This window comes from Oncorhynchus masou, chromosome 19 (assembly GCF_036934945.1).
Source record: "Oncorhynchus masou masou isolate Uvic2021 chromosome 19, UVic_Omas_1.1, whole genome shotgun sequence".
NCBI classification, from domain to species: domain Eukaryota; kingdom Metazoa; phylum Chordata; class Actinopteri; order Salmoniformes; family Salmonidae; genus Oncorhynchus; species Oncorhynchus masou.
This window is the reverse complement of record NC_088230.1, coordinates 15,474,127-15,501,499: the sequence shown is the minus strand read 5'-3', so window position 1 is coordinate 15,501,499 and position 27,373 is coordinate 15,474,127. Positions and strand designations below refer to the sequence as shown.

General features: G+C 45.5%; 1 protein-coding gene across 1 annotated transcript in view; it reads left to right on the top strand.

Moving 5' to 3' along the window:
- The window catches only part of LOC135505860 (nesprin-2-like), a 246,229-nt gene that overhangs the window by 95,527 nt on the left and 123,329 nt on the right, over positions 1–27,373 (top strand). The window contains 13 exon segments of the mRNA XM_064925056.1: positions 899–1,054; positions 1,763–1,992; positions 2,179–4,243; positions 4,851–5,185; positions 6,129–6,273; positions 6,651–6,851; positions 8,587–8,846; positions 19,561–19,711; positions 23,011–23,157; positions 23,558–23,698; positions 23,949–24,131; positions 24,928–25,065; positions 25,783–25,968. Coding sequence (XP_064781128.1) covers positions 899–1,054; positions 1,763–1,992; positions 2,179–4,243; positions 4,851–5,185; positions 6,129–6,273; positions 6,651–6,851; positions 8,587–8,846; positions 19,561–19,711; positions 23,011–23,157; positions 23,558–23,698; positions 23,949–24,131; positions 24,928–25,065; positions 25,783–25,968 — 4,338 coding nt within the window.

Here is a 27,373-nt window from a genome sequence, read left to right as displayed (position 1 = left end):
CGTCAACATGGGATATGGTTTACTGTGCATTGCAGGAATTTGTTTCCAAGGAACCCAACGTGTTGTTCAAGAGGATAATGACATTCAAAATAAGAACCTGAGAAAACCTCTTTAAGAATACAAGCAAAAAAAGCATCTACAATTTAGTTATTACTTATATTTATGTGCGTATCAATATGAGACATAAAATTGCTAAAATGATATTTCAACATTTCGACCACAGATAAAATAAGTTGTGGCTCTATCCACACAATAATTGCAGTTCAGTCAACTGCATGGATCAGTGAACAGATAAACAAACATGTGGCATGGGCCTTGATGATGCTGTATTCCCAAGGTTTGGGGTGAAGTTTCCTAATCTTAATCATTAGTGGCAAAAATGCTAAACTGACCCAAGATCAGCATCTAGGGGAAACTTCATGCTCCTCCATTCCCAAGATGCCTGTGGCAGGAAGTTTTACAGGAAGGAGCCAATGATATTTCCTGTGCAGCCATGGAGATTTCTCAGTAACGGCACATCTCGCTTTAGAATCAGCAAACGATTATGTCCCCCCAGCACCACACTCGTCCCATACCAGACCTGGGTCAAATATGTGTGTCAAATACTTGGAGCTTGGTATTTTCACTTTTGGGATTATTCCATTGTTTCCATTGTACCAGGTAAACTGAATTGAGTATAGCTCAAGTATTTGACATCCAACCCAGGTCTGGTTGTACACACCAGGGTTGTGTTCATTAGGACATGCAGCAGAAAATGCTTTCAAAAGTTTTGCAGTGGAAAATGTGCATTTCTTATTAAACAAATCAAGATTGTCCTTCCCTGTTTCAGTCTGTTTTCTTCTGTTTGGTCCATGAACATGTCCCAGTACTGTATTTACTCTGTGCTGTTGTGTTGAAGGGAGGCCAGTGGATGGATGCGGCTTGGTACCTGCAGCCTTCGCCCAGAAAGCCAGAGATCCAAATAGGGCGCACTGTCCTCAGGGTTCTAGGATGCCGCTACCAGCCAGCCCAGCTCAACCTTGCCAACATGACCCAGCAACTGGCAGAGGCTGAGGTGTGAGACTGTTCTTTTTTAATGAACAATTTTCCCTTTCAAGAACATAATAGACATTTGAAAATACACATTTTCAAGTGTCAGATTGGCCATCTTATATACAAACAGAGGACAAAACTGTCATTTAATGGGCTTCACACCCCGAACTGATATCACTGTGTAAAATGCTTTTACAAAAGGAAAGCTTTATTTGGGATTCCACTGAAGACATTTCCTTTTCTGCCCTGTATGCACATGTATTGTTTTTTTGTCACTCTAGCCAACTGGCACATTATAATGATATTCCAACAATCTTCTCATTTATTTAACCTTTGCAGTTCTTTCATATCAATGTCAACGAGAATGTATAATGAGACAAGGAGAGGAAGCTAATTCAGACTTTGATTTGCTATGTCTAACTTTTCAAGTACATTATCACCCTTCTTGGCTTTTGTGTAAGTGTAGAGTGTTTGATAAATACAGATGCTATGTGTCGAGCCCATGGTCTAGTGGAACCCCCCTCAGCTACACACACATGCTCTCCTTACTGAAGGTCAGGGTTCAATCCCCACTCCAACCATTCATACCGATTCTTACACCTGCCTGTCTTCCCTCTGTGATTTCAATACTTTAAAAAATTCCTTCTTTTTTTAACAGATTATATTTTTTATGGGTCCCAGCTCACTGGATACCAGACTGAGTGTGTCCCTGTGATCCCCTTTTTTTCAGGACTGCAGACGCTACGTGCTTGAGCAGGTGGCTGCGATAAACCATGTGGTCGGTGACGCAGAGGACGCAACAAATCTGGAGGGGCGATGGAGTGCAGCCCTGTTGGATGCCTCTGCCACAGTTCAGGTCAAAGAGGCTCAGCTCCACCTGGTAACACAGTACCACAGGCAGACTCAGGCCATCCGGAGCATTCTGGAGAGATGGACAAGCGATATGGATGAGCTACAATTGTGAGTCCATGCACTTGCATTGTCCGGGCTACTATTCTTGTGCATAATATTGTATTTATGCATCTTTAGGCCTCTGTGTTCCTTTAAAGTGTACAGTTGATTTAGAATATCATTGATCAGTTTGTATTTGACCAAGATATGCACTAACACTTATTCACTCTTTGTCTATTCCTGGGGATCTAACAGGGACACTCGAAGCAGTGCGCTTCAGGCTGAAAAACTACATACTCTGTTATGTAACATTGAACAGCAGAAGGGCATGATGGGGGAGCTGCTCCAGGTGTGTTGCCAGGTGTCTGCCCACCTGAGTGAAGTCGAGGGGTCAGGGGCACTCCTCGCTCAGCTAGGGGATCTGCAGGAGGAGTGGAGGCTTTTGGAGGGGACCGGGAATAGAGGCCTGAGGCATGCCTCAATCGGTTCTTCTCAGTCCTCTATCTTTCTACAAAAGGCTGAGCAGCTGCATTGCAAGCTTGAGACTCTTCAGAAGTCCATCACCCTCTTACTGTCCTCTCAATTGCAGCATGACACTCACAAAGCTTTAGAGCTGACCTTTATTACTGGTGACTTGAAAGCCTTCAACCAGCAGTACCTACACCTGCTTGGGCAATCAGAGGATTTTACCCAATTTTCTCTTGGGCAGAAGGAGAAGGAGGATGTGGAGTGTACTCTTCAGAGCTTGAGCTCCTTACTTGCCTCCACTCAGAGGTTGCTCTCTGCTCAGTCATACTCTATAGCAAAACCCTCCTTGGCTAAAATCATTAAGCAAATGCAGGACTTGATTATCTGGGCCAAGCAGGCGGAAAACCACATCTCAGCAGGTGAAAAGGTAGCCCTCTTCCCTGAAGAGGCCCGTCTTCAAATTGCCAGCATGAGGAAGCTTCAATCTGAGATTTTGGCAAGGCGTTCCAGGGTGCACTACAAAGTTGAGGACCTGAAAGAACTGATGTCGGATGAGGGGGAAATTGACAAAGTGCTGTCATCAATGAAGACCTTGAAGGACCTCTACGAAACAGTCTCAGATAACTCTGCTCGTATTCTGAAGGAAATGGAGGCTGTTTTGGAGGAAAGAGAGAAGATGCTGGTCCAGATCTCAAAAGTGAACACCTGGCTAGCAGTGGCACACCATGAGAGAGAGGTCACCACAGATGTAGAGAATGTGTCCAAAGACACCATCCCAGATCTGGAAAGCAAGCTGCAGTTTCACATGGGTGCCATCAAGGAAGCAGAAAGACAGCTGGCTAGTACGGATGCCCTTTTGGAGATCTGCATGGAGGTCTCTTCGGGGTTGAGTCCAGCAGAGAGCCACTTTCTTGTCAACAGGCTCACAGGCCTCCGGACTGAGGTGGACAGAATGGTGGCCCACGAGAAAGCAGCTCAATGGGAGTTGGAGGAACTGCTTCACACCCGGACTTCTTCGGCCGAGGAACTGGCGGCTGTCCAGGTGAGCGTGCAACAGATATGGGCCGACCTGGAGAGGCAGAGGTTCCCAGTGACAAAGGACTCCCTATCTGCCATAGAGCCCTTGACGCACATGCTCCTGGAGCACCAATGTCAGATCCAGGAACTCCAGTACTGCCAAGAGGACCAGAAAAGTGCCCTCTTGTGTACCATTGGCAAACTGCAGGAGAAGGTGAAAACTCTCCACCACCACGCCCTGGAACACGAGAAGTACCTGACCTACCGGCAGCGCATGGAAGACTCCAGGGAGGTGGCAAAGGAGCGTGCTCAGTGCTCCAAAGACAAGAGAGTCAGCGTGGGGGAAAGGTTCAGCCTTTGCCAGGCTCTCCTGGTGGAACTTCCGCTGGTGAAGACCCAGTGCCAGGATGCTTCCGACCAGCTTGAGGCCATGGCCCAAGACCTGCACCTATCGGATAGAATGTTGCTCCTGTCGGAGAGGCAGAGGATCCGGCGAACTGTTGAAAACCTAGCCTCCTGGGAGCTTGCCATTACTGACGACGTCAAAAACCTAGAGGGAAAGCTTCTGGAGGGTCTCAAATTCTGCACTGAGCTTCCTGCCATGATTGACCTTCTTCAACAGGTCAGGCAGGAGCTGACGGAATTTGACCCGGTGAAGCCAGACGTGAGGGCCATCAACATAGCGCTGCGGAGGTGCTGGGTAATCTGGAGGAACGTAGAGTCTGTCATGCGGGTGTTGGAAGCTTTGAGGCAGAGAGAGCAAGTGGAGATGAGCCAGTGTGGGGAGCTGCACACCCTGAGGAATGACATTGTGCAGAAGTGCCACGCATATATGGTAAGTTCAGTGGGCTCATTACATTACAATTGTTATAATTCGCAATTTCAGCTATGGTGTGTATTGCATTTCATAATATATGCATGAAATTTGAGTTGGTTGACGTGATAAACACTGTCAAACGGATTGTTTGGATCCTAGATGCTTATTGGACAAGCAGTGTTCCAAGCCTGTTAACAGTTCCATCTGAATTATCACTGCACCTCCATAAGAATATCATCATGTTCATGTTGCTGTTCAAATCATTGCTTGAAATCATCTCAACTCATACATTATCTCCCCTTGCTTCTAGAGTACTATTTCGTTTCTAACAGTGGGGTTTAATATAAACCTTGCTGTCTGCCTGTCCGGCAATGGAAACAATGTTTCACTTTTGAAATGCTATCTCCCCTGTACCATAGAGAGTGAACGGTGCCCAGACGAGACAATTAACTGAATTGGTGTATTACAACAATTTATCCCTCAAACATTTTCCTTAACTTCTATTGGAACTGACTTTAATGTTGTTTGTGTAATAAGATTCAACCACACAGGTTGTATTGTATTGTGGAAGACTTCAAATGAAATTCTTGCCTGAATTCTTAATAATCTTGTATATGTCCTGTAGGAGAATTTGTCCCATGCTCGGGAAGCCCTGAAGGATTACCACTGGGCTGCCCAAGGAGTGGTAGCCTTCCTCCTCGAAGCCGAGGCCATGTTCCTGGCACCTCTAGGCGGATTTGTGGACTGCACAGAGGAGCAATGGCACACCCAAGAGCCCCAAGCCTCCCTGGGGGAGAGCCTCCAGGCGCAAATCAGCCATCTCCTGGAACTGGCACCCCAGCAGGCCTGTCTCTCTTTCCCCCAGAGCGAACAGCTCCACATCCAGGTCCTGAGCCACCTTTTGGTGGAGAGGGCCGCACTCGAGGCCCAGGTTGAGCTCAGGACAGAGGCCTTGCAGAGGTAGGCCAAAGGTTACACACTCACTCACCAAAGGTTATACATGGCTTTTGGTCCTTACTGTTTTGGTCACATTCTAAAAACACATTAACACTAAATGTTATCGTACAAAGAAGCTTGATGAACATTAGATGCTGAACATTGGTCACCAAATAGGCATGCATTGTCAACCTTTCTTAAACCATTACATTTTGGGGGAATGTGAGATGCTGTGTGCCACTGATGTATTTATTTATTTACCAGGTTAGTCTCATTGAGATAAATAATCTATTTTACAAGAGAGACCTGGCCAAAATAGCAGCACCCAAAGTTGCAGACACATTTACAACAAAAAACACAAAGCATTACAGATTAGAAAACATCAATTTACACATTGAACAGCGCTGGGACCACTTATATCAGGGGTAATCAACTAAATTAGGCAGGTTGCTGAGCGGATTTCTGAGCGGATGGGAACAGAATAGTTAGAATGCGTACACTGCACGTTGACCAGAGTTTAGCACTCCGAGACCCATGTCTCTAGTCTCTGCTGAAATGGAATGTTGTTGTAATTGAGACAAATAGGTTCAGCAGTCTAATAAATATAATTTTAGTGACTTGTTACTTTTCCCTCTGTTCACCCTTGTTTGATGAGAACTAAATTAATGCCTGGATGAGAATGCAGCTTATGTCTATGAATTTTATGTTGCATTGAATCAAATAAGATTAGAGAGTTACAGATCCGGGAACTTGATATGTAAATTAGCTTCTAACACTGGCACATTTACATTGATGTAAAACAGACATGTTGATTTATGTGCATGTAAAAGAGTACAGTGGAATCAAACCAATCCACCCAGAGTACAAATGAGTCTTTAGCTTCACAATTACTTAAAAAACATGAAAATGTAAACATTAAAACCAGGCCATTTTCAGTTGCCGTGTTTGTTTTGTATCTATTCCATAGGTGTGCAGACAGACAAAGCCTCCACAAGAAGTGTCATGAGGAGGTATGGCATATCCTGAAGAAAAACGAATCGAGGCTCTCCGAGTGTGCCACCCAGGAAGTGACATCATACGCCAACTGTGCTGACCAACAGGATAGAGCCAAGGTGTGTGAAGTGCCGTGCGTCGGTGGTTCTTCTCAGAGTTTGTTCCTACTAGGGAGTTTTTCCTTGCCTCTGTTCTCCTGCTTACGTTTCGGGTCCAGGTTACTGTAAAGCACTTGTTTTTTTAAAAGCATGCTATTCAAGCTTCATTTAGACAGTTTAGATATCAAGGGGATACTGAGGTGGAGACTGGGTAAAAGGTAGAGGGGAGGATTTAACCCCAGTATCTGGCAGTGAGCAACATGTGTGTTGCCACTACACCACTGCTCTGCCACACCACAGCTTTGCTGCACTACAAAGCACGTTGTGACACATGTTGTAAAAGAAAGGGATATATTCTGTATACAATACATTTGATTGATTCATCTCTTCATGTGAAGACTCTGTCGGAGGAGGTGCTGTCTATAGCTGGCAAGCTGGAGGAGCTGAGGGTGGTGTGCCCACTGCGGGGGTGCTGTGTGGGCTCCGAGGGGGCACAGGGTGCCCTCTGGAGGCGCTGGGCGGCACTGCGGTGCGGCATCAGCATCCTCCGGACACGCTTGGAGCAGAGAGGGGCGGAGTGGAGGGACGTCACCAAGAGCGTGAGTCATGTGACTGAACTATCTTCAGTGAACTGCTCCTTTAATGGTCATAATGTAATATAGTATATGGTATATTACATATAAATACATACATTTTTGGTAGCTACTTTTAGTAGACCCGGCACATGAGTAGCATATGTAGTATACAAGTATACACACGTGTATTATAAAGGGGATCATTCTTACCATCATAACAGTACATGGCTCATAACAGTTTTTAACAGCAAATAACAGCAAATGATATATTCATAATACATTGTTGGTAATAATACATTGTTGGTCCACAAAGTGTAGGGCTTTGGAAATACCTTGTTTGTTTTTGTACGAAAGTATGTGTAGTAGTATTGTACGCCCATGTGTAAATATACAGTGTCTTCGGAAATTATTCAGACCCCTTGACTTTTTCCACATTTTGTTATGTTACAGCCTTTTTCGAAAATGTATTAAATAAATAAAAATCCTCAGCAATCTACACACAATACCCCATAATGACAAAGCAAAAGAGGTTTTTAGAAATGTTTGCAAATTGATTAAAAATAAAAAACAGAAATACCTTATTAACATAAGAATTCAGACCCTTTTCTATGAGACTCAGAATTGAGCCCAGGTGCATCCTGTTTCCATTGATCATCCTTGAGATGTTTCTACAACTTGATTGGAGTCTATCTGTGGTAAATTAAATTGATTGGACATGATTTGTAAAGGCACACACCTGTCTATATAAGGTCCTTCAGTTGACAATGCATGTCAGAGCAGAAACCAAGCCATGAGGTCAAAGGAATTATCCGTAGAGCGCAGAGACAGGATTGTGTCGAGGCACAGATCTGGGGAAGGGTACCAAAACTTTTCTGCAGCATTGAAGGTTCCAATGAACACAGTGGCCTCCTTTATGGGAGAGTGGCCAGACGGAAGCCTTGACAGCCCACTTGGAGTTTTCCAAAAGGCACCGAAAGACTCTCAGACCATGAGAAACAAGATTCTCTGGTCTGATGAAACCAAGATTTAACTCTTTGGCCTGAATGCCAAGTGTTATGTCTGGAGGAAACCTGGCACCATCCCTACAGTGAAGCATGGTGGTGGCAACATCATGCTGTGAGGTTTTTCAGCTGCAGGGACTGGGAGACTAGTCAGGATCGAGGCAAAGATGAACGGAGCAAAGTACGCTCAGGACCTCCGACTGGGGCAAAGGTTCAACTTCCAACAGGACAACGACCCTAAGCACACATCCAAGACAACACAGGAGTAGTTTTGGGACAAGCCTCTGAATGTCCTTGAGGGGCCCAGCCAGAGCCCGGACTTGAACCCGATCTAACATCTCTGGAGAGACCTGAAAATAGCTCTGCAGCGACGCTCCCCATCCAACTTGACAGAATTTGAGAGGATCTTCAGAGAAGAATGGGAGAAACTCCCCAAATACAGGTGTGCCAAACTTGTAGCGTCATACTCAAGAAGAATCAAGGCTGTAATTGCTGCCAAATGTGCTTCAACGAAGTACTGAGTAAAGGGCCTGAATATTTATGTAAATGTGATATTTTATTTTTTATTTTTAATGCAATTTTATAAAAATTCTAAATAACTGTTTTTGCTTTGTCTTTATGGGGTCCTGTGTGTAGGTTGAAGTAACAATTTTAGAATACGGCTGTAATGTAACAAAATGTGGAAAAATTCAAGGGGTCTGAATCTTTTCCAAAGGCACTGTATGTGTTTGTGGTTGTGTGTCCTTTGGGTGTCACAGATGGCTCGATGCAGCAGTGCTCTGGACAAGCTGCAGGGTGAGCTGTCGGACCCCACTGCAGTATGCTCCGGTCAGGGGGCCCCGATGGTTCGGTTAGTGCAGACGGAGCAGCACCAGGCTGGACTAGAGCGGGAGCAGCGAATCCTGGCCTCCCTGGAGATCCGGCTCTCCCAGCTCCTGGGTGTGTCCAGCCCTCAGGAGGCAGCTAGCCCTGTCCCAGTCTGCCAACGGCTGAGGGACATGCAGGAGCGCTTTCGGAGGTAAGGATGATACAGTACAATCTTTGAAAGACAAATACTCTGAAATTAGGTGCCCTTTCCATTTCTATCGCTCTCTTTCTCTCTCTTGTCTTCCCAAACTCACCCACACAATTCACATGGCACACATCCTTGCATACACGCACACACACCTCAGGAAGAGAAAAGCACAATGCAGAAAAAGCTTAAATGTTTTTACTTTTTACATAAACATTAGATGTCAGCACAAGAACCCTGGAGCCTTTGCCAAAGGTGTGAAAACAATCACATTGACACTGCTTATTAACACTGTTTATTGACAAATGTTGACAGTAGATGTACTATTACACACCATGAGTGGCAATATGATTCTTGGAAACATTTAAGCACATACACGTAGTTTGATATTAATATTTAAACCAGTTGAGCTGACAGCCATTTTATACTGTTTTGCTATGGCTGTAGTCATCAATCTAGCAAGAGGGCAAAATTTGATTAATTTAGTAGTGTGTGTGTTGTCCCCCTATCCCCCTATGACCTTTAGCTTTCACCTAGAATTATTTATGTCTGAGATAAAGGCACTTTTCAACCCAAATGATCAAGTACACAATACAAGTATATTAAAACATATTCAAATATGAAGATATGATCAAAATAAAATAATTGTGAATGAATAAGCCTTTTTATACTTTATAATATGCCTATATATAGTTCTACCCATAATATTTCACCTTCTTTTACTTTACTTTACCAAACATATTGGTGAGTCAAAATCTGTTAAATTTGTGAACGTCTAAATCAACATTTGGGCCATTGAAACAGTGTGTGAAGGGCTATGTAAAGGGGAGGGCTATGTAAAGGGGAGGGCTATGTAAAGGGGAGGGCTATGTAAAGGGGAGGGCTATGTAAAGGGGAGGGCTATGTAAAGGGGAGGGCTATGTAAAGGGAGGGCTATGTAAAGGGAAGGGCTATGTAAAGGGGAGGGCTATGTAAAGGGAAGGGCTATGTAAAGGGAAGGGCTATGTAAAGGGAAGGGCTATGTAAAGGGGAGGGCTATGTAAAGGGGAGGGCTATGTAAAGGGCAGGGCTATGTAAAGGGCAGGGCTATGTAAAGGGAAGGGCTATGTAAAGGGCTAGATTTTTTTCGATCTGGGAATACGGGTCTGTCTCTGACAAAAGTTTGACTGCCCACACAAAATTACTTCTTTGCCTATTTTAGGTTTAAGGAAGAGTGTTGGTCGCATTCTTTATCTTAGAGATATAAAAGTATTTAGTATTTAGATTCGCCTGCTCTAGACAAATTCAGCAATTGCTTTGCCATGTCTGTGCTGTGAAGCAGTCGAGCTGGATAAATGTTTTTCGTAGGACCTCCCCTTTGACGTGACGTCACAGTGAAGTGATACAAATTGATGTAATGATGCAGCCGACCACCAGAGAGAAATACGAGTTTATTCGACAAAGGACCTTTACATGGTCCTAGGAAGGTCTGGATTTCTGTCTTCTGACTTATAAAACGGTGGGAAATCAATACAGTTAGTCATAAATATATTTGTAAGTAATTCTAATGCCGATTTCAGGGGACTGTCGGGTCATTAAAGGTATGCTGAGATTAATGACATCTTACACAGTGGGGCGACTTCCTGCTGAAATCTACAATGACAAAATTCAAATCTACTAAAACTCATCTGTGGGCATGCTGAAAGGAATGTTGTCTGTGAAGCTAAAATGGTGGTATATCCTGACAAGATATTGGAGTCTCCACTCCGACAATGTGAATCAGTGTCCATAAAGGCGAAAGGCAGGCTGGAGGTGGCGGGAGCAAGCGGAAACATTCTAGTCAATTAGATGGCAGATTTGCATGTGAATAACAGGCACACCTCTGACGTAACATTGGTTTTCTTTAGGTTGGAGGGATATCAAGCGCATACACTTATATCAGTACATTCATAACAACCTAAGCATTACGAAAAACGTCTATTCGATCAAATAGGTCTCATATAGCAAATTAGCAATACATTGTTATGTTGACCAAAATCTACGCTCTCCCATTGTCCTCCGTCGTGACGTTGCTATCATTAATGTGTTATTTTATCAAATCAATTAACTACATTTATTTATTACGATGATTAAATTAATCATGTAACAATTAACTCCTTAGTAATCTTGGGGCAACACGGGAAAAGTTATTTAACGAGTTACTATCTCCCGACTAAGCTCTAAAGATATGAATTTCTCTTACATCAGTCAATTCATTAATTCTTATTAACCTCATCAGTCTCATTCTGAACGTTGCATAGTCCGTTAAATCTGCACGAACCCTAGTCTACATGATGACTCAGCGATACACAAATTGGCTTAATTATTTATTTACTAACTAACTAAATAATCACGCAGAATTACATAAATGCGCACACACAGGATAGGTTACTACATAATGCAATGAAAAGTCCCTAGTGGACTAACCCGATATGACGCTTGGTACACAATGAATAGGGGTGGGGAAAGAAAGAGCGGGAGAAGAAGAGACAAAGGAATTCAACTATCGTACATACAGTTGAATAATACGCTCATCGTAAATGTCGATATTTAGCACCCTAACAACCGCTCATTCGGATTTAGAAATGCAACACATATTTACGCTTGTATGTCTTTGTCCTCTCGCTCTGTTGAAAACGCCCTATCAGTCTGTGGAGTCAGTCGACAGACAGTCTCTGGTAGTGTAAGTCTCTGGTTGTCCACCAGAGTTTGCCATGTCCTTTGTAGTTGTTGTAGGTTGGTCTATGATTGTCTGTTGGAATGGGTCTCCCAGAGGTGTACCACGCCGCGTTCAGCGGTCCTTGACCTTCACTCTGTTTATTTGTAATAGATACCCTAGAGATACCTACAGTTGAAGTCGGGAGTTTACATACACTTAGATTGTGGTCCTTAAAACTTGGTTTTCAACTACTCCACAAATTTCTTGTTAACAAATTATAGTTTTGGCAAGTCGGTTAGAACATCTACTTTGTGCATGACAAGTAATATTTTCAACAATTTTTTACAGACAGATTATTTCACTTATAATTCACTGTATCACAATTCCAGTGGGTCAGAAGGTTATATACACTAAGTTGACTGTGCCTTTAAACAACTTGTAAAATTCCAGAAAATGTCATCATGGCTTTAGAAGCTTCTGATAGGATAATTGACATCATCTGAGTCAATTGGAGGTGTACCTGTGGATGTATTTCAAGGCCTACCTTCAAACTCAGTGTCTCTTTGCTTGACATCATGTGAAAATCAAAAGAAATCAGCCAAGTCCTCAGAAAATAAATTGTAGAGCTCCACAAGTCTGGTTCATCCCTAAGTAAGGAGACGCGTTCTGTCTCCTACGAAAAGTACAAATCAATCCCAGAACAACAGCAAACGACCTTGTGAAGATGCTGGAGGAAATAGGTACAAAAGTATCTATATCCACAGTAAAGTGAGTCCTATATCGACATAACCTGAAAGGCAGCTCAGCAAGGAAGAAGCCTCTGCTCCAAAACCGCAATAAAAAAACAGATTACAGTTTGCAACTGCACATGGGGACAAAGATCATACTTTTTAGAGAAATGTCCAAAAAACTGTTTGGCCTTAATGACCATCGTTATGTTTGGAGGAAAAAGGGGGAGGCTTGCAACCCGAAGAACACCATCCCAACCATGAAGCACGGGGGTGGCAGCATCATGTTGTGGGGGTGCTTTGCTGCAGGAGGGACTGCTTAACTTCACAAAATAGATGCCATCATTAGCGAGGAAAATTATGTGGACATATTGAAGCAACATCTCAAGACATCACCAGGAAGTTAAAGCTTGGTTGCAAATGGGTCTTCCAAATGGACAATGACCCCAAGCATGCTTCCAAAGTTGTGGCAAAATGGCTAAAGGACAACAAAGTAAAGGTATTGGAGTGGCCAGCACAAAGCCCCTGACCTCAATCCCATAGAACATTTTTGGGCAGAACTGAAAATGCGTGTGCGAGCCAGGAGGCCTACAAACCTAACGTAGTTACACCAGCTCTGTCAGGAGGAATGAGCCAAAATTCACCCAACTTATTGTGGGAAGCTTGTGGAAGGCTCCCTGAAACGTTTGACCCAAGTTAAACAATTTAAAGGCAATGCTACCAAATACTAATTGAGTGTATGTTAACTTCTGACTCACTGGGAATGTGATGAAAGAAATACAAGCTGAAATAAATCATTCTTTCTGCTATTATTCTGACATTTAACATTCTTACAATAAAGTGGTGATCCTAACTGACCTAAAACAGATTTGTTTTACTCGGATTAAATGTCAGGAATTGTGAAAAACAGAGTTTAAATGTATTTGGCTAAGGTTTATGTAAACTTCCGACTTCAAGTGTATAGTGGTGAGAAGAAATTGCTCTTTGTCTCTTGTCTTCATTTGAGTTTTCTAGGCTAACAGTGCATAAACAGCTGCAGAATGAATGAACAGCTGCAGAATGAATGTTCCTGTGTGTTCCTTACCATTTTCTGGTATTGTAGTGTCAAACCATTTTACCATATCCAGTTCACGCTGTACTTCGGCTGGTATTGTCATGTCTTGTTATGTCTGTTCCTGTCCTTTCTCTTCACTCTGTCTCTCTCTGCTGGTCTTTTTAGGTTACCTTCTCTGTCTCTCATTCTTCAGCTGTTCTACATCTCCCCTAACTAGCTCATTCACTCTTTCCCACCTGTTCTCTCTTCCCCCTCTGATTAGGTCTCTATTTCTCTCTCTGTTCCTGCTACTTTCAGTGTCTGATTCTTGTTTGTGTTTTTCATGCCAGAAGCAAGCTGTCGTCTCGTTTGCTTCCACCTTGTCCTATCCTGTCGGAGTCTGCCTGGCAGGTGCATCCTGCATTATACTAACGTTCTTTTTGTTCCATTGACAACGTTGGAAGAGGATTTATGCCATTCCTGTTTTTTCATTAAAGAACTCTGTTTTCTGTTAAAACCGCTTTTGGGTCTTCACTCAAGTACATAACAGAAGAATCAGACCAAGAATGGACCCAGCGGCTCCGGACCCTTTTCACTCCGCCGTCGAGATCCAGGGAGCGATGCTAGGCAGACACGAGGAGGAATTGTCTGCTGCTCGACATGCCGTTGAGACCCTGGCCGTCCAAGTCTCCGACCTCACAAGACGGGTTCACCAACTCCACCTCGATCCACCGCCCACTTCCAGGGTTTCCGAGTCTCCGGAGCCCAGGATCAACAACCCGCCGTGTTACTCTGGGGAGCCCACTGAGTGCCGCTCATTCCTCACTCAGTGTGACGTGGTGTTCTCTCCCAGCCCAACACTTACTCCAGGAGCGCAGCCCGCATCGCCTACGTTTTCTCTCCTTACCGGACGGGCGCGTGAGTGGGGCACGGCAATCTGGGAGGCGAGGGCTGAGTGTATTAACCAGTATCAGGACTTTAAGGAGGAGATGATACGGGTTTTTGACCGTTCTGTTTTTGGGGAGGAGGCTTCCAGGGCCCTGTCTTCCCTATGTCAGGGGAATCGATCCATAACGGATTATTCTATTGAGTTTCGCACTCTCGCTGCCTCTAGTGACTGGAACATAGCCGGCTTTGCTCGCTCGTTTTCTGGAGGGTCTCCTCGTCGAGGTTAAGGATGAGATCCTCTCCCGGGAGGTTCCTTCCAGTCTGGACTCCTTAATAGCTCTCGCTATTCGCATAGAGCGACGGTTTGATCTTCGTCGCCGAGCACGTGGAAAGGAGTTCGCGTTCTCCGTTGCTCCCCTCTCCACATCACTGCCACCTGCCGCATCACTGCCACCCTCCTCCGCCGGCTCGGATGCTGAGCCTATGCAGCTGGGGGTATCCGCATCTCGGCCAAGGAGAAGGAACGGAGAATCACCAATCGCCTCTGTCTCTACTGCGGCTCCGCTGGTCATTTTGTCACCTCATGTCCAGTAAAAGCCAGAGCTCATCAGTAAGAGGAGGGCTACTGGTGAGCGCAACTACTCAGGCCTCTCCTTCTGGATCACGCACTACCTTTCCGGTCCATCTCCGCTGGCCCGGTTCATCTGCTTCCTGCAGTGCCTTGATAGACTCTGGGGCGGAGGGCTGTTTTATGGACGAGACCTGGGCTCGGGAACATGACATTCCTCTCAGACAGTTAGGGAGCCCACGGCCTTGTTCGCTTTAGATGGTAGTTCTCTCCCCAAGATTCAGCGTGAGACGCTGCCTTTAACCCTCACTGTCTCTGGTAATCATAGCGAAACCATTTCTTTTTTAATTTTTCGTTCACCTTTTACACCTGTTGTTTTGGGTCATCCCTGGCTAGTGCGCCATAACCCTTCTATTAATTGGTCTAGTAATACTATCCTATCCTGGAATGTTTCTTGTCATGTGACCTGTTTAATGTCTGCTATCCCTCCTGTTTCCTCTGTCCCTTCTTCACAGGAGGAGCCTGGCGATTTGACAGGGGTGCCGGAGGAGTATCACGATCTGCGCACGGTGTTCAGTCGTTCCAAGGCCACTTCTCTCCCTCCACACCGGTCGTATGACTGTAGTATTGATCTCCTTCCGGGAACTACTCCCCCGGGGTAGATTATACTCTCTGTCGGCTCCCGAACGTAAGGCTCTCGAGGATTATTTGTCTGTTTCGCTCGACGCTGGTACCATAGTCTCCTCCTCCTCTCCCGCCGGAGCGGGGTTTTTTTTTGTTCAGAAGAAGGACGGGTCCCTGCGCCCATGCGTGGATTATCGAGGGCTGAATGACATAACAGTTAAGAATCGTTATCCGCTTCCTCTTATGTCTTCAGCCTTCGAGATCCTGCAGGGAGCCAGGTTTTTCACCAAATTGGACCTTCGTAACGCCTACCATCTCGTGCGCATCAGGGAGGGGGACGAGTGGAAGACGGCGTTTAACACTCCGTTAGGGCACTTTGAATACCGGGTTCTTCCTTTCGGCCTCGTTAACGCTCCAGCTGTCTTTCAGGCACTAGTTAACGACGTCCTGAGAGACATGCTGAACATTTTTGTTTTCGTTTACATGGACGATATCCTGATTTTTTTCACCGTCTCTCCCGATTCATGTTCAGCACGTGCGACGCGTCCTCTAGCGCCTTTTGGAGAACTGTCTTTATGTGAAGGCTGAGAAGTGCACTTTTCATGCCGCCTCTGTCCCTTTTCTCGGTTCCGTTATTTCCGCTGAGGGCATTAAGATGGATCCCGCTAAGGTCCAGGCTGTCATTGATTGGCCCGTTCCTAAGTCACGCGTCGAGCTGCAGCGCTTTCTGGGCTTCGCTAATTTCTATCGTCGTTTCATCCGTAATTTCGGTCAGGTGGCAGCTCCCCTCACAGCCCTTACTTCTGTTAAGACGTGCTTTAAGTGGTCCGTTTCCGCCCAGGGAGCTTTTGATCTTCTTAAGAATCGTTTTACATCCGCACCTATTCTTGTTACACCTGACATCTCTAGACAGTTTGTTGTTGAGGTTGACGCGTCAGAGGTGGGCGTGGGAGCCATTCTTTCTCAGCGCTCTCTCTCTGACGGCAAGGTCCATCCTTGCGCGTTTTTCTCTCATCGCTTATCGCCGTCAGAACGTAACTATGATGTTGGTAATCGCGAACTGCTCGCCATCCGCTTAGCCCTAGGCGAATGGCGACAGTGGTTGGAGGGGGCGACCGTTCCTTTTGTCGTTTGGACTGACCATAGGAACCTTGAGTACATCCGTTCAGCCAAACGACTTAATGCGCGTCAGGCTCGTTGGGCTCTGTTTTTCGCTCGTTTCGAGTTTGTTATTTCTTATCGTCCGGGCTCAAAAAACACCAAGCCTGATGCTTTATCTCGTCTCTTCAGTTCTTCTGAGGTCTCCACCGACCCCGAGGGATTCTCCTGGGGGCGTGTTGTCGGGTTGACTGTCTGGGGAATTGAGAGGCAGGTAAAGCAAGCACTCGCTCACACTCCGTCGCCGCGAGCTTGTCCTAGGAACCTTCTGTTCGTTCCCGTTCCTACTCGTCCGGCCGTTCTTCAGTGGGCCCACTCTGCCAAGTTAGCCGGCCACCCCGGCGTTCGGGGTACGCTCGCTTCCATTCGCCAGCGTTTCTGGTGGCCCACTCGGGAACGTGACGCGCGTCGATTTGTCGCCGCTTGTTCGGTCTGCGCGCAGACTAAATCTGGGAACTCTCCTCCTTGCCGGCCGTCTCAGACCGCTTCCCATTCCCTCTCGACCGTGGTCTCACATCGCTTTAGATTTTATCACCGGACTGCCTTCATCAGCGGGAAGACAGTTATTCTTACGGTTGTCGATAGATTCTCTAAGGCGGCTCATTTCATTCCTCTCGCTAAGCTCCCTTCTGCTAAGGAGACGGCTCAGATCATTATCGAGAATGTTTTCCGAATTCATGGCCTTCCGTCTGACGCGTTTCCGACAGAGGCCCGCAGTTCACGTCTCAATTTTGGAGGGAGTTTTGCCGTTTGATTGGGGCTTCCGTCAGTCTCTCGTCCGGCTTTCATCCCCAGTCTAACGGTCAAGCCGAACGGGCCAATCAGACTGTTGGTCGCATTTTACGCAGTCTTTCTTTTCGTAACCCTGCGTCTTGGTCAGAACAGCTCCCTGGGCAGAGTACGCCCACAACTCGCTTCCTTCGTCTGCTACCGGTCTATCTCCTTTTCAGAGTAGCCTCGGGTACCAGCCTCCGCTGTTCTCATCTCAGCTCGCCGAGTCCTGCGTCCCCTCCGCTCAGGCTTTTGTCCAGTGTTGCGAGCGCACCTGGAAGGGGGTCAGGTCGGCACTTTGGCGTAATAGGGCGCAGACTGTGAGGGCCGCTAATAAGCGTAGGACCAAGAGTCCTAGATATTGTTGCGGTCAGAGAGTATGGCTCTCCACTCAGAACCTTCCCCTTAAGACAGCTTCTCGCAAGTTGGCCCCGCGGTTCATTGGTCCGTTCCGTATTTCTCAGGTCATTAATCCTGTCGCAGTGCGACTTCTTCTCCCGCGCTATCTTCGTCGCGTTCACCCGGTCTTCCATGTCTCCTGTGTTAAGCCCGTTCTTCGCGCCCCCGCTCGTCCCTCCCCCCCCATCCTTGTCGAGGGCGCACCCATCTACAGGGTTCGTAAGATTTTGGACATGCGCCCTCGGGGCCGTGGTCATCAGTACCTAGTGGATTGGGAGGGGTACGGTCCTGAGGAGAGGAGTTGGGTTCCCTCTCGGGACGTGCTGGACCGTTCGCTGATCGATGATTTCCTCCGTTGCCGCCAGGTTTCCTCCTCGAGTGCGCCAGGAGGCGCTCGGTGAGTGGGGGGTACTGTCATGTCTTGTTATGTCTGTTCCTGTCCTTTCTCTTCACTCTGTCTCTCTCTGCTGGTCTTTTTAGGTTACCTTCTCTTCTCTCATTCTTCAGCTGTTCTACATCTCCCCTAACTAGCTCATTCACTCTTTCCCACCTGTTCTCTCTTCCCCCTCTGATTAGGTCTCTATTTCTCTCTCTGTTCCTGCTACTTTCAGTGTCTGATTCTTGTTTGTGTTTTTCATGCCAGAAGCAAGCTGTCGTCTCGTTTGCTTCCACCTTGTCCTATCCTGTCGGAGTCTGCCTGGCAGGTGCATCCTGCATTATACTAACGTTCTTTTTGTTCCATTGACAACGTTGGAAGAGGATTTATGCCATTCCTGTTTTTTCATTAAAGAACTCTGTTTTCTGTTAAAACCGCTTTTGGGTCTTCACTCAAGTACATAACAGGTATTTAGTTTTAAACCATTTCTCAGCAGTGTAGCCTCCGCTTCCCACTGTCTAGTCTTGTAGAGATTTTCTTCTTCTCTGTTTAAAGTTTCAGAGTTTCTAACCATTTCGTACCTTTCAGCTCACGCTGTTGCTCACGCTGGTCTGGTAGAGTCTAACCATTTTACACGCCCGGCTTACCGTCCGTACACTGGTCTGTAGAGATTTCAACGTATTGATGATCCTCACGTTCTCTGGTCTAATGTACATTTTGTTAGCGGCCCTTTTATGACTTCTCCTTGGAGGGCGGTTCCATCATGTTGCCACATGGTCTGTGCTCATGTGGCGTGGTTACTGACTGGGTAAAACTTCACATGAAAAACTATTCTCTCATTTAGAAGGGTAAAATCATATTTCATCTTCTCACAAATAGTTTCATATTTAATCATATAAGTTCTACAACATTTAGATGTCAATCTGATAACTGGGACGTATACATTTGTCGAGTTGCCGTTTATTTGGTTATTCTGACCTCAATGGTATCGCAAACAACGACTCATTTGACGTGATTATTGTTTACAGCCCCACCAACCGTTTCCCACATTATTTGTGTTAGGAATATTGTGTCATTATCCACTTTTGGATGTCATAGTTATGGCGGGAGGAATCTCCTTTTACTAAAAAGGTTATTTCCCCTCCATCCTGCAGAGCCCAAAAGCAGAGTTTCTGCAAAGTATTTACGACTGTCATACAACTGCCCAACTCCATCCCAACTCCAATCCTCTCCCCTGCTGCGGGAGAGAGAGGATGCTGTAGAGCTGACTCAATGTAACCTGATCATTTGGATCCTCACAGGAGAGTCATAACCTCCTATACAAAATAAACCCCATTTCCATTTTCACGCTGACAGAAATAGAGGCGCAGTCCTGCATCTGCCTTTGCCTCTTCTTCTTTGTGTAAAGTCTAGAAAGTTGCCCTAACGACAGTGTATGATGATGTCATATTGCTGAGCCTACCTTTAACACTGTGAGGGTGACATTGTGCCCACACAGCCTGAGAGAGCGGAGCATGCTGGTCCGGAGCGCGGCGCTTTCAGAGGAGCAGGAGAGGGAGCGCTTGCAAGAGCAGATCGGAGAGGTGGAGCAGCGAGTGGCTACCCTGCTCTCCATTCTGGTGTCCCACCCCAGCACACGCCAACTCAAGGTGAGCTACTGGGGGATTACATTTTTTAAAATTTTTTATTTATTTAACTAGGCAAGTCAGTTAACCTCTAGCGTCGAGCAATCCCGTATCCGGGAGCGTAATCATAGCCTCAAGCTCATTAGCATAACGCAACGTTAACTATTCATGAAAATCGCAAATGAAATGAAATAAATATATTGGCTCACAAGCTTAGCCTTTTGTTAACAACACTGTCATCTCAGATTTTCAAAATATGCTTTTCAACCATAGCTACACAAGCATTTGTGTAAGAGTATTGATAGCTAGCATAGCATTAAGCCTAGCATTCAGCAGGCAACATTTTCACAAAAACAAGAAAAGCATTCAAATAAAATCATTTACCTTTGAAGAACTTCGGATGTTTTCAATGAGCAGACTCTCAGTTAGATAGCAAATGTTCAGATTATTCAGATTATTTGTGTAGGAGAAATCGCTCCGTTTTGTTCATCACGTTTGGCTAAGAATAAAAGCCGAAAATTCAGTCATTACAACGCAAACTTTTTTCCAAATTAACTCCATAATATCGACAGAAACATGGCAAACGTTGTTTAGAATCAATCCTCAAGGTGTTTTTCACATATCTATTCGATGATAAATCATTCGTGGCAGTTGCCTTTCTCCTCTGAACCTAATGGAAAAGTGGACACAGCTGGAGATTGCGCAATAATTTCGACGGAGGACACCAAGCGGACACCTGGTAAATGTAGTCTCTTATGGTCAATCTTCCAATGATATGCCTACAAATACGTCACAATGCTGCAGACACCTTGGGGAAATGACAGAAAGTGTAGGCTCATTCCTGGCGCATTCACAGACATATAAGGAGACATTGGAACACAACGCATTCAAAATCTGGGGCATTTCCTGTATGAAATTTCATCTTGGTTTCGCCTGTAGCATTAGTTCTGGGGCACTCACAGACAATATTTTTGCAGTTTTGGAAACGTCAGTGTTTTCTTTCCAAGAGCATCTTTTCGTGACAAAATATCTTGTTTAAAACGGGAACGTTTTTTTATCCAAAAATTAAAAGAGCGCCCCCTATATCGAAGAAGAACAAATTCTTATTTTCAATGACGGCCTAGGAACAGTGGGTTAACTGCCTGTTCAGGGGCAGAACGACAGATTTGTACCTTGTCAGCTCGGAGATTTGAACTTGCAACCTTCCAACGCTCTAACCGCTAGGCTACCCTGCCGCCCCATAAATACACTGTATTCTTTATTTAGAGGCTAGAGAGAGAGTAATTTATTGTATGGGCCAGAAGAAACTATAAAACATGGTTATGTTTTCTTGTAACAGCTACTACAAACTTTAGCCATTGTTAGCATTAAGTTGAAAGCCTTGGTATCTTTCAACGACGGCCGTGACAGAACTACCCAACAGAAAAGGACCAAGCAGCGTGGCCAGGAGTATGAGACAACCTGGGAGGAGGTAGAGAAGTGGTCGAGTGACCCAGGGAGAATGCCAGAGCCCGCCTGGAATTCAATTGAGCAGTGCGAGGAGGGATACTGTGTGAGGAAGCCCGAGAGGCAGCACCCCAAATTTTTGGGTGGGGGGGCACACGGGGAGTTTGGCTGAGTCAGGTTGGAGACCTGAGCCAACTCCCCATGCTTACCGTGGCGAGCGCCGTACTGGTCAGGCACCGTGTTATGCGGTGGAGCGCACAGTGTCTCCAGTGTGTGTTCATAGCCCGATGCGCTACATCCCAGCTCCCCGCATCTGCGGCCAGGGTGAGCATCCAGCCAGGATGGATGGTGCTGGCTCAGCGCGCCTGGACTCCAGTGCGTCTCTTCGGCCCAGGATATCCTGGATACACTGTTTCTCCGGTATGTCTGTACAGCCCAGTGCGTCCTGTGCCAGCGCCCCGCATTTGGAGGGCGAAGATAAGGACGGGTTGTGCAGGCTCTAAGCTCGAGACCCCCAGTGCGCCTCCACGGCCCAGTGTATCCGGTGCCTCTGCCAAGGACAAAGCCTTCTGTATGTCTCCCCAGCTTGGTGAGTCCTGTGCCTGCTCCCAGAGCCAGGCCTCCTGTGTGTCTCTCCACTCCAGTGATGATCCATGGCAAGAAGCCCCCAGTGATGATCCATGGCAAGAAGCCTCCAGTGATGATCCATGGCACGAAGCGATGATCCATGGCAAGAAGCCTCCAGTGATGATCCATGGCACGAAGCGATGATCCATGGCAAGAAGCCTCCAGTGATGATCCATGGGAAGAAGCCTCCAGTGATGATCCATGGCACGAAGCCTCCAGTGAGGAGTCATGACTCGAAGCCTCCAACGACTGTCTCCACCTCCAGCGACGGTCTCCAGTCCGGAGCCCCGAGCGACGGACTCCAGTCCGGAGCCCCCAGCGACGGACACCAGTCCGGAGCCCCCAGTCCGGGGCCTGCAACGAGGGTCCCCCAGTCAGGGGCCGGCGGCGAGGGTCCCCACACCAGAGGCACCACCAATGCGGGGTGAGCCAAAGGTGGATCGGGGTCTACGTCTCGTACCAGAGCCGCCACCACGGATAGATGCCCACCCCAGACCCTTCAGGTTTTGCGGCCAGAGTCCGCACCTTTAGGGGGGGGGGGGTACTATCATGCCCTGACCTTAGAGCCGTTTTATTTCTCTATTTGGTTAGGTCAGGGTGTGATGTGGGGTGGGCATTCTATGTTCTATTTTCTATGTTTTGTATTTCTTTTTTTTTGGCTGGGTATGGTTCTCAATCAGGGACAGCTGTCTATCATTGTCTCTGATTGGGAGCCATACTTAGGCAGCCCTTTTTTCCACCTGTGATTGTGGGTAGTTAACTTTGTTTGTGGCACTAAAGCCCTGTAAGGTTCATGGTTGTTTCTTTCATTTGTTGTTTTGTTGACGACATTTTAAAATATAATAAAATGTACGCTCACCACGCTGCACCTTGGTGTCTTTCCAATGACGGCCGTGACAATATTTCCATAGAGGGGTGTAATAGTTCGTAGGCTAAACCGCTCGGACACTAAAGACGATTTTGTGAGAATACCAATTTTTGGGATGTCTCATAGATGTCTCATAGATGTGGTGGATTGAAACAATCCAATGCAAAGAAACATATATCTCTAGCTTAAACTCACAGATTGTTATGGGCATTCTTTTATTACGCTAATTATATTTCCGTGGGGATGTGGACATTGACCTTAGAGGGTTTAACGCACATTTACATGGTATCTCTCTCTCTCCCTCTCTCGTTCTCTATTTCTCCTTGTTCTCTCTCTCTTTTCCCTTTCTCTCCCCTCTCTGTCTCTCTCTCTCTCTCTACAGGAGGTCAGAGTGGAGTTGGGTTCCCTGAGGGCCAGGTTACAGTCCATCATGGAGTGTGTTGGGACAAAGTATGCCGCTGTTACACCTCCGGAGGTGGAGAGACAGTTGCAGGAAGTCACTGGCTCTCTGCAGGACATGGAGGAGAAGGTAACGGGGATAAAGGGTGGTGGTGGTGGCTCCGGGGTGAAGTTACTGATAGGTACAGATCTAGGATCAGCGTCCCTTCCCCCAATCCTAACCTTAACCGTTAGTGGAGAAAATGCAACACTGATGTAAGATCAGCATCTAGGGGCAACTTCAACCTTGGTAGACCTTGGTAGAGCAGTTTTGGGGTCAATCACATCTCCGTTCAGTCAATTGTGGAAGGAAATTGAAACTCAGCGAATTAATCAAAAAGTCCACATAAAAAACATCGGGCAAGTTTCATGGATATGGGATTGAGCCCAACACAATCCCAACACTGGTTTCTGAGTAAAAACCTGGCCAGTTGGGACTTTAAGGGTGATTTGTGTGTTTGTGTGTTCATATGCTTGTGTGTATTTACCAGGTTGGCCAAGCTCTGGAGAAGAGCAGCCCACTCAATAGGCTGAGTAGCAGAATGGGGGAGATCCGTGTCGGGCTAGAAGAGGTCCAGACATTGCTGCAGCGGAAGAGCTCCTCTGTGTCCGAGGCTGAACATGTGCTAAAGGTGTGTGATTGTGTGTGTGTGTCTCCGTGTTTGTATGCATACGTGTGTTCTTCCCCTGAAACAATCAACCTAGTGTGTGTGTGTCCTTCCCTTACCCCAGTCAATCGTGCAAGATTGTTCCTAACCTGGCTCTAGGCCGAGTCATTGAAATGCATTTTGTGACAACTGTTGTAAAAACAAAAGGACTTATAAGTACATGGGATTGATTGTTACCTGAGTGATATCATGACAACATTATATTTTTGTCCAGTTCGTATGGGACCAGCTGGACCAGTGGCACGGTCGGCTGGCCCTCCTGGAGGGCGAGGTGCAGGAGGCAGCCGAGGAGGAGCCGGAGCAGGCCCAACTCCTCATGGACCAGATCACCCAGCCACTTCAGCTCTACCAGGACACGGCCCAGAAGGCTGAGCAGCGCACTGCCTTCCTCCGCAAGGTGAGAGAGGAGTAGCTCAACCTTACCCTCTGATCGGCTTGGTAGGCCTTTCACCATGTTCACCATGTGGTTGTATCTTATAATTACAGCATTCCTCAACTGGTTCTTCCAAAACAGCACAATTTCAGTTTACTGTTTTTTTCCTCCATTTATTTCAGTTCCTATGCCCAATGCCAGCGGTTCCATAATTACATATTGCCGTGGGATGATTTTTCCTTGAGCGGATGGTTGTGGGCCAGAACATAGTTATAAATAATTTGTACACTGCAAATTGACCGCAAGAATCCCAAACAGATATATAGTATTTGACAAAAACAGGATCATTTCTAACCTTGATTACATTGGGATACGATCACATTTGCCTCTCTATTCATTCGAGCGAACACTTGGGAGCAGATTTCCTAAATTAAAATCGCAGAGCTAATTTCCTGGTGATTTTAGTCTTCTGTCCATGAATGAAAATTAGTACCAGTCAAAAGTTTGGACACCTACTCATTCCAGGGTGTTTCTGTATTTTTACTATTTTATACATTGTACAACAATAGTGAATACATCAACCCTATGAAATAACACATCTGGAATCATGTAGTAACCAAAAAAGAGTTAAACAAATCAAAATATATTTTATATTTGAGATTCTTCAAAGTAGCCACCATTTGCCTTGATGACAGCTTTGCACACTCTTGGCATTCTCTCAACCAGCTTAATGAGGTAGTCACCTGGACTGCATTTCAATTAACAGGTGTACCTTGTTAAAAGTTAATTTGTGGAATTTCACTGTCCCATCCCCTGTCAGATCCCTGCCTGCCTCCAGGAGTATAACGATATAATCCATCGTGCTGGCTGCTGGCTAGAAGAATCCCAGTCCTGGCTAGATGCTCCCGGCACCTACACCACAGCCAGGAGCCTCCAGAGCCAGACCAACACACTGCAGGCCAGTCCACTGCACACACAAACACACAGACGCACACTCACATGTACATACACGCAATCCCCTGGAATTTAGAACACTGCTGGTAGTTCTGAATTGATATACAGTGCATTCCTAAAACAAAATGTGGGAAAAAAATCAAGGGGGCTGAATACTTTCCCAATCCGATGTGTAGTAGAGCTGTCCGTGTTTCTACGTTTATGTTTTTTAGTCATATGTACGGGATACACATGGTATACACTGTCCAACTAAATGCTTACCTACTCGTTCTTTTTCGACAATGCAACAACAATTAGAAATAATAAAATATAAGAATACGAACATAAAGTAAATGGTAGAAGTGGAATAGAATACATTTTTTTAGCATAAGTATTATACAGGCAGGCACAATTGTATAGTACAATATTTCCACGTATTTTGGGGAAGGGGATTGGGGGCGAGAGTTTAAATTGTGCAGTATTTTGCAATCATAACAAGAGTCTGGTAGCAGCATTTGGGATGTGTGTGTAGCATAAGTGTGTGTGTGTGTGTGTGTGTGTGTGTGTGTGTGTGTGCTAATTCCAGTTTAAGTGTTCAGCAGTCTTATGGCTTGTAGATAGTGTGTGTGTGTGCTCATGTAGGTATGTAAGTCTGTGTTTCTAGGTATGTGTTTGTATGGACATGTATGTGTGCATGCTGGTGTGCACTCATGTGTCCATGTTCTGTAACCCCACATCACAGATGGTGCTGGATGACTCGGAGCGTATCCGGGCCACTCTGGTGGGCTTTGGACCTGTGTTGGTGGAGATCTCTGCTGTGTGTCACACCACTGCTATGGAGGATAAGCTAGTCCAGACTGAACGCCAAGTCACCGCCATGCAGCATAACATCATGGGGCCATTGTACCAGCTGCTGCATGTCACTCCGGTAAGACCCTCCATTGCAGTGGTTCTCAATAGGGGGTACTAGTAGCTCCAGGGTCAAGTTTCCCATAGGTACAGATATAGGATCAGACTCCACTGCTAATGGTTAAGGTTAGGATTGGGGCAAGGGAGTCTGAGTGAGTGTAACCGTGAGCGTGATGCTTCAAACTGGGTGTTTGTGGAAAGAGAGTAAGGTTGTCTATCAACAGCCTCAAAAGAGGAGTTTCACCCTCCCTCAGAATGCATTGTGTCTCCTCCCCATATTACATTTAAAAGCACTGCTGTGGCTAATGCTATTGAGTTTCAATGGAACATTCCACTGCGTGTCTAGGCTAAATTTGATCGAGCACACTTGGTCTTGGTCTGACCCAGAAAAACAACTCACACACAAACTTTTGATGCTTATAAATTTATTTTTATTGATCATTTTGTATTTATTTGTATTTAACCTTTATTCATAACATTTATTTAACTAGGCAAATCAGTTAAGAACAAAATCTTATTTACAATGATGGCCTACCAAAAGGTAAAAGACCTCCTGCCAGGAGGGAGGCTGGAATTAAAAAATAATAATTGGCGGACAAAACACACACCACGACAGCAGATACACCACACGAAGAGAGACCGAAGACAACATAGCATGGAAGCAACATGGCAGCAGCACAAAATGTGGTACAAACATTATTCTGACACAGACGACAGCACAAAGGGCAAAAATTGAAAATTAAAAAAGCCAAAAGAAATGAATAAATAGTACAGAAAATATTTACTAAAGTATGAAAATAAAGGACAGAAGATAATTTTTTGGGACCGCCTCTCTCTTCATGGCATGTCTATTCCTTTGGTTTTTCATCCATTCATTTTTCATCCCCTTTTTTTTTAATGTTCTTCTTGCCTTAGAAGTAGTTTATGCCAGGAGTAACTGCAATGTACTGAGTGTAATTTGCAGCCACCCCTGGCCTATAGATTACTTCCTTTGTAGAAACATTTTAAAGGAAGAAATAATGTTGGACTAACCCTTTAAAAGTAAATTAAATTCCATTAAATTCAATACAGTGGTAAAGTATACAAATGCTTTGGGAAGATTTATAAGAACATTGTCCTAAATTGCATTCGGAAAGGTTTCAGACCCATTCCCTTTTTCCACATTTTATTTTAAAATAGATGACATAAAAACATTTCTTCATCCATCTAAACACAATACCCCATAATGACAAAGTAAAAACAGGTTTTTAGACATTTTTGCAACTTTATTAAAAATAAACAGATACCTTATTTACATAGGTATTCAGACCCTTTGCTACGAGTCTCGAAATTAAGTTCAGGTGCATCCTGTTTCCATTGATCATCCTTGAGATGTTTCTACAACTTGATTGGAGTCCACCTGTGGTAAATTCAATTGATTGGAC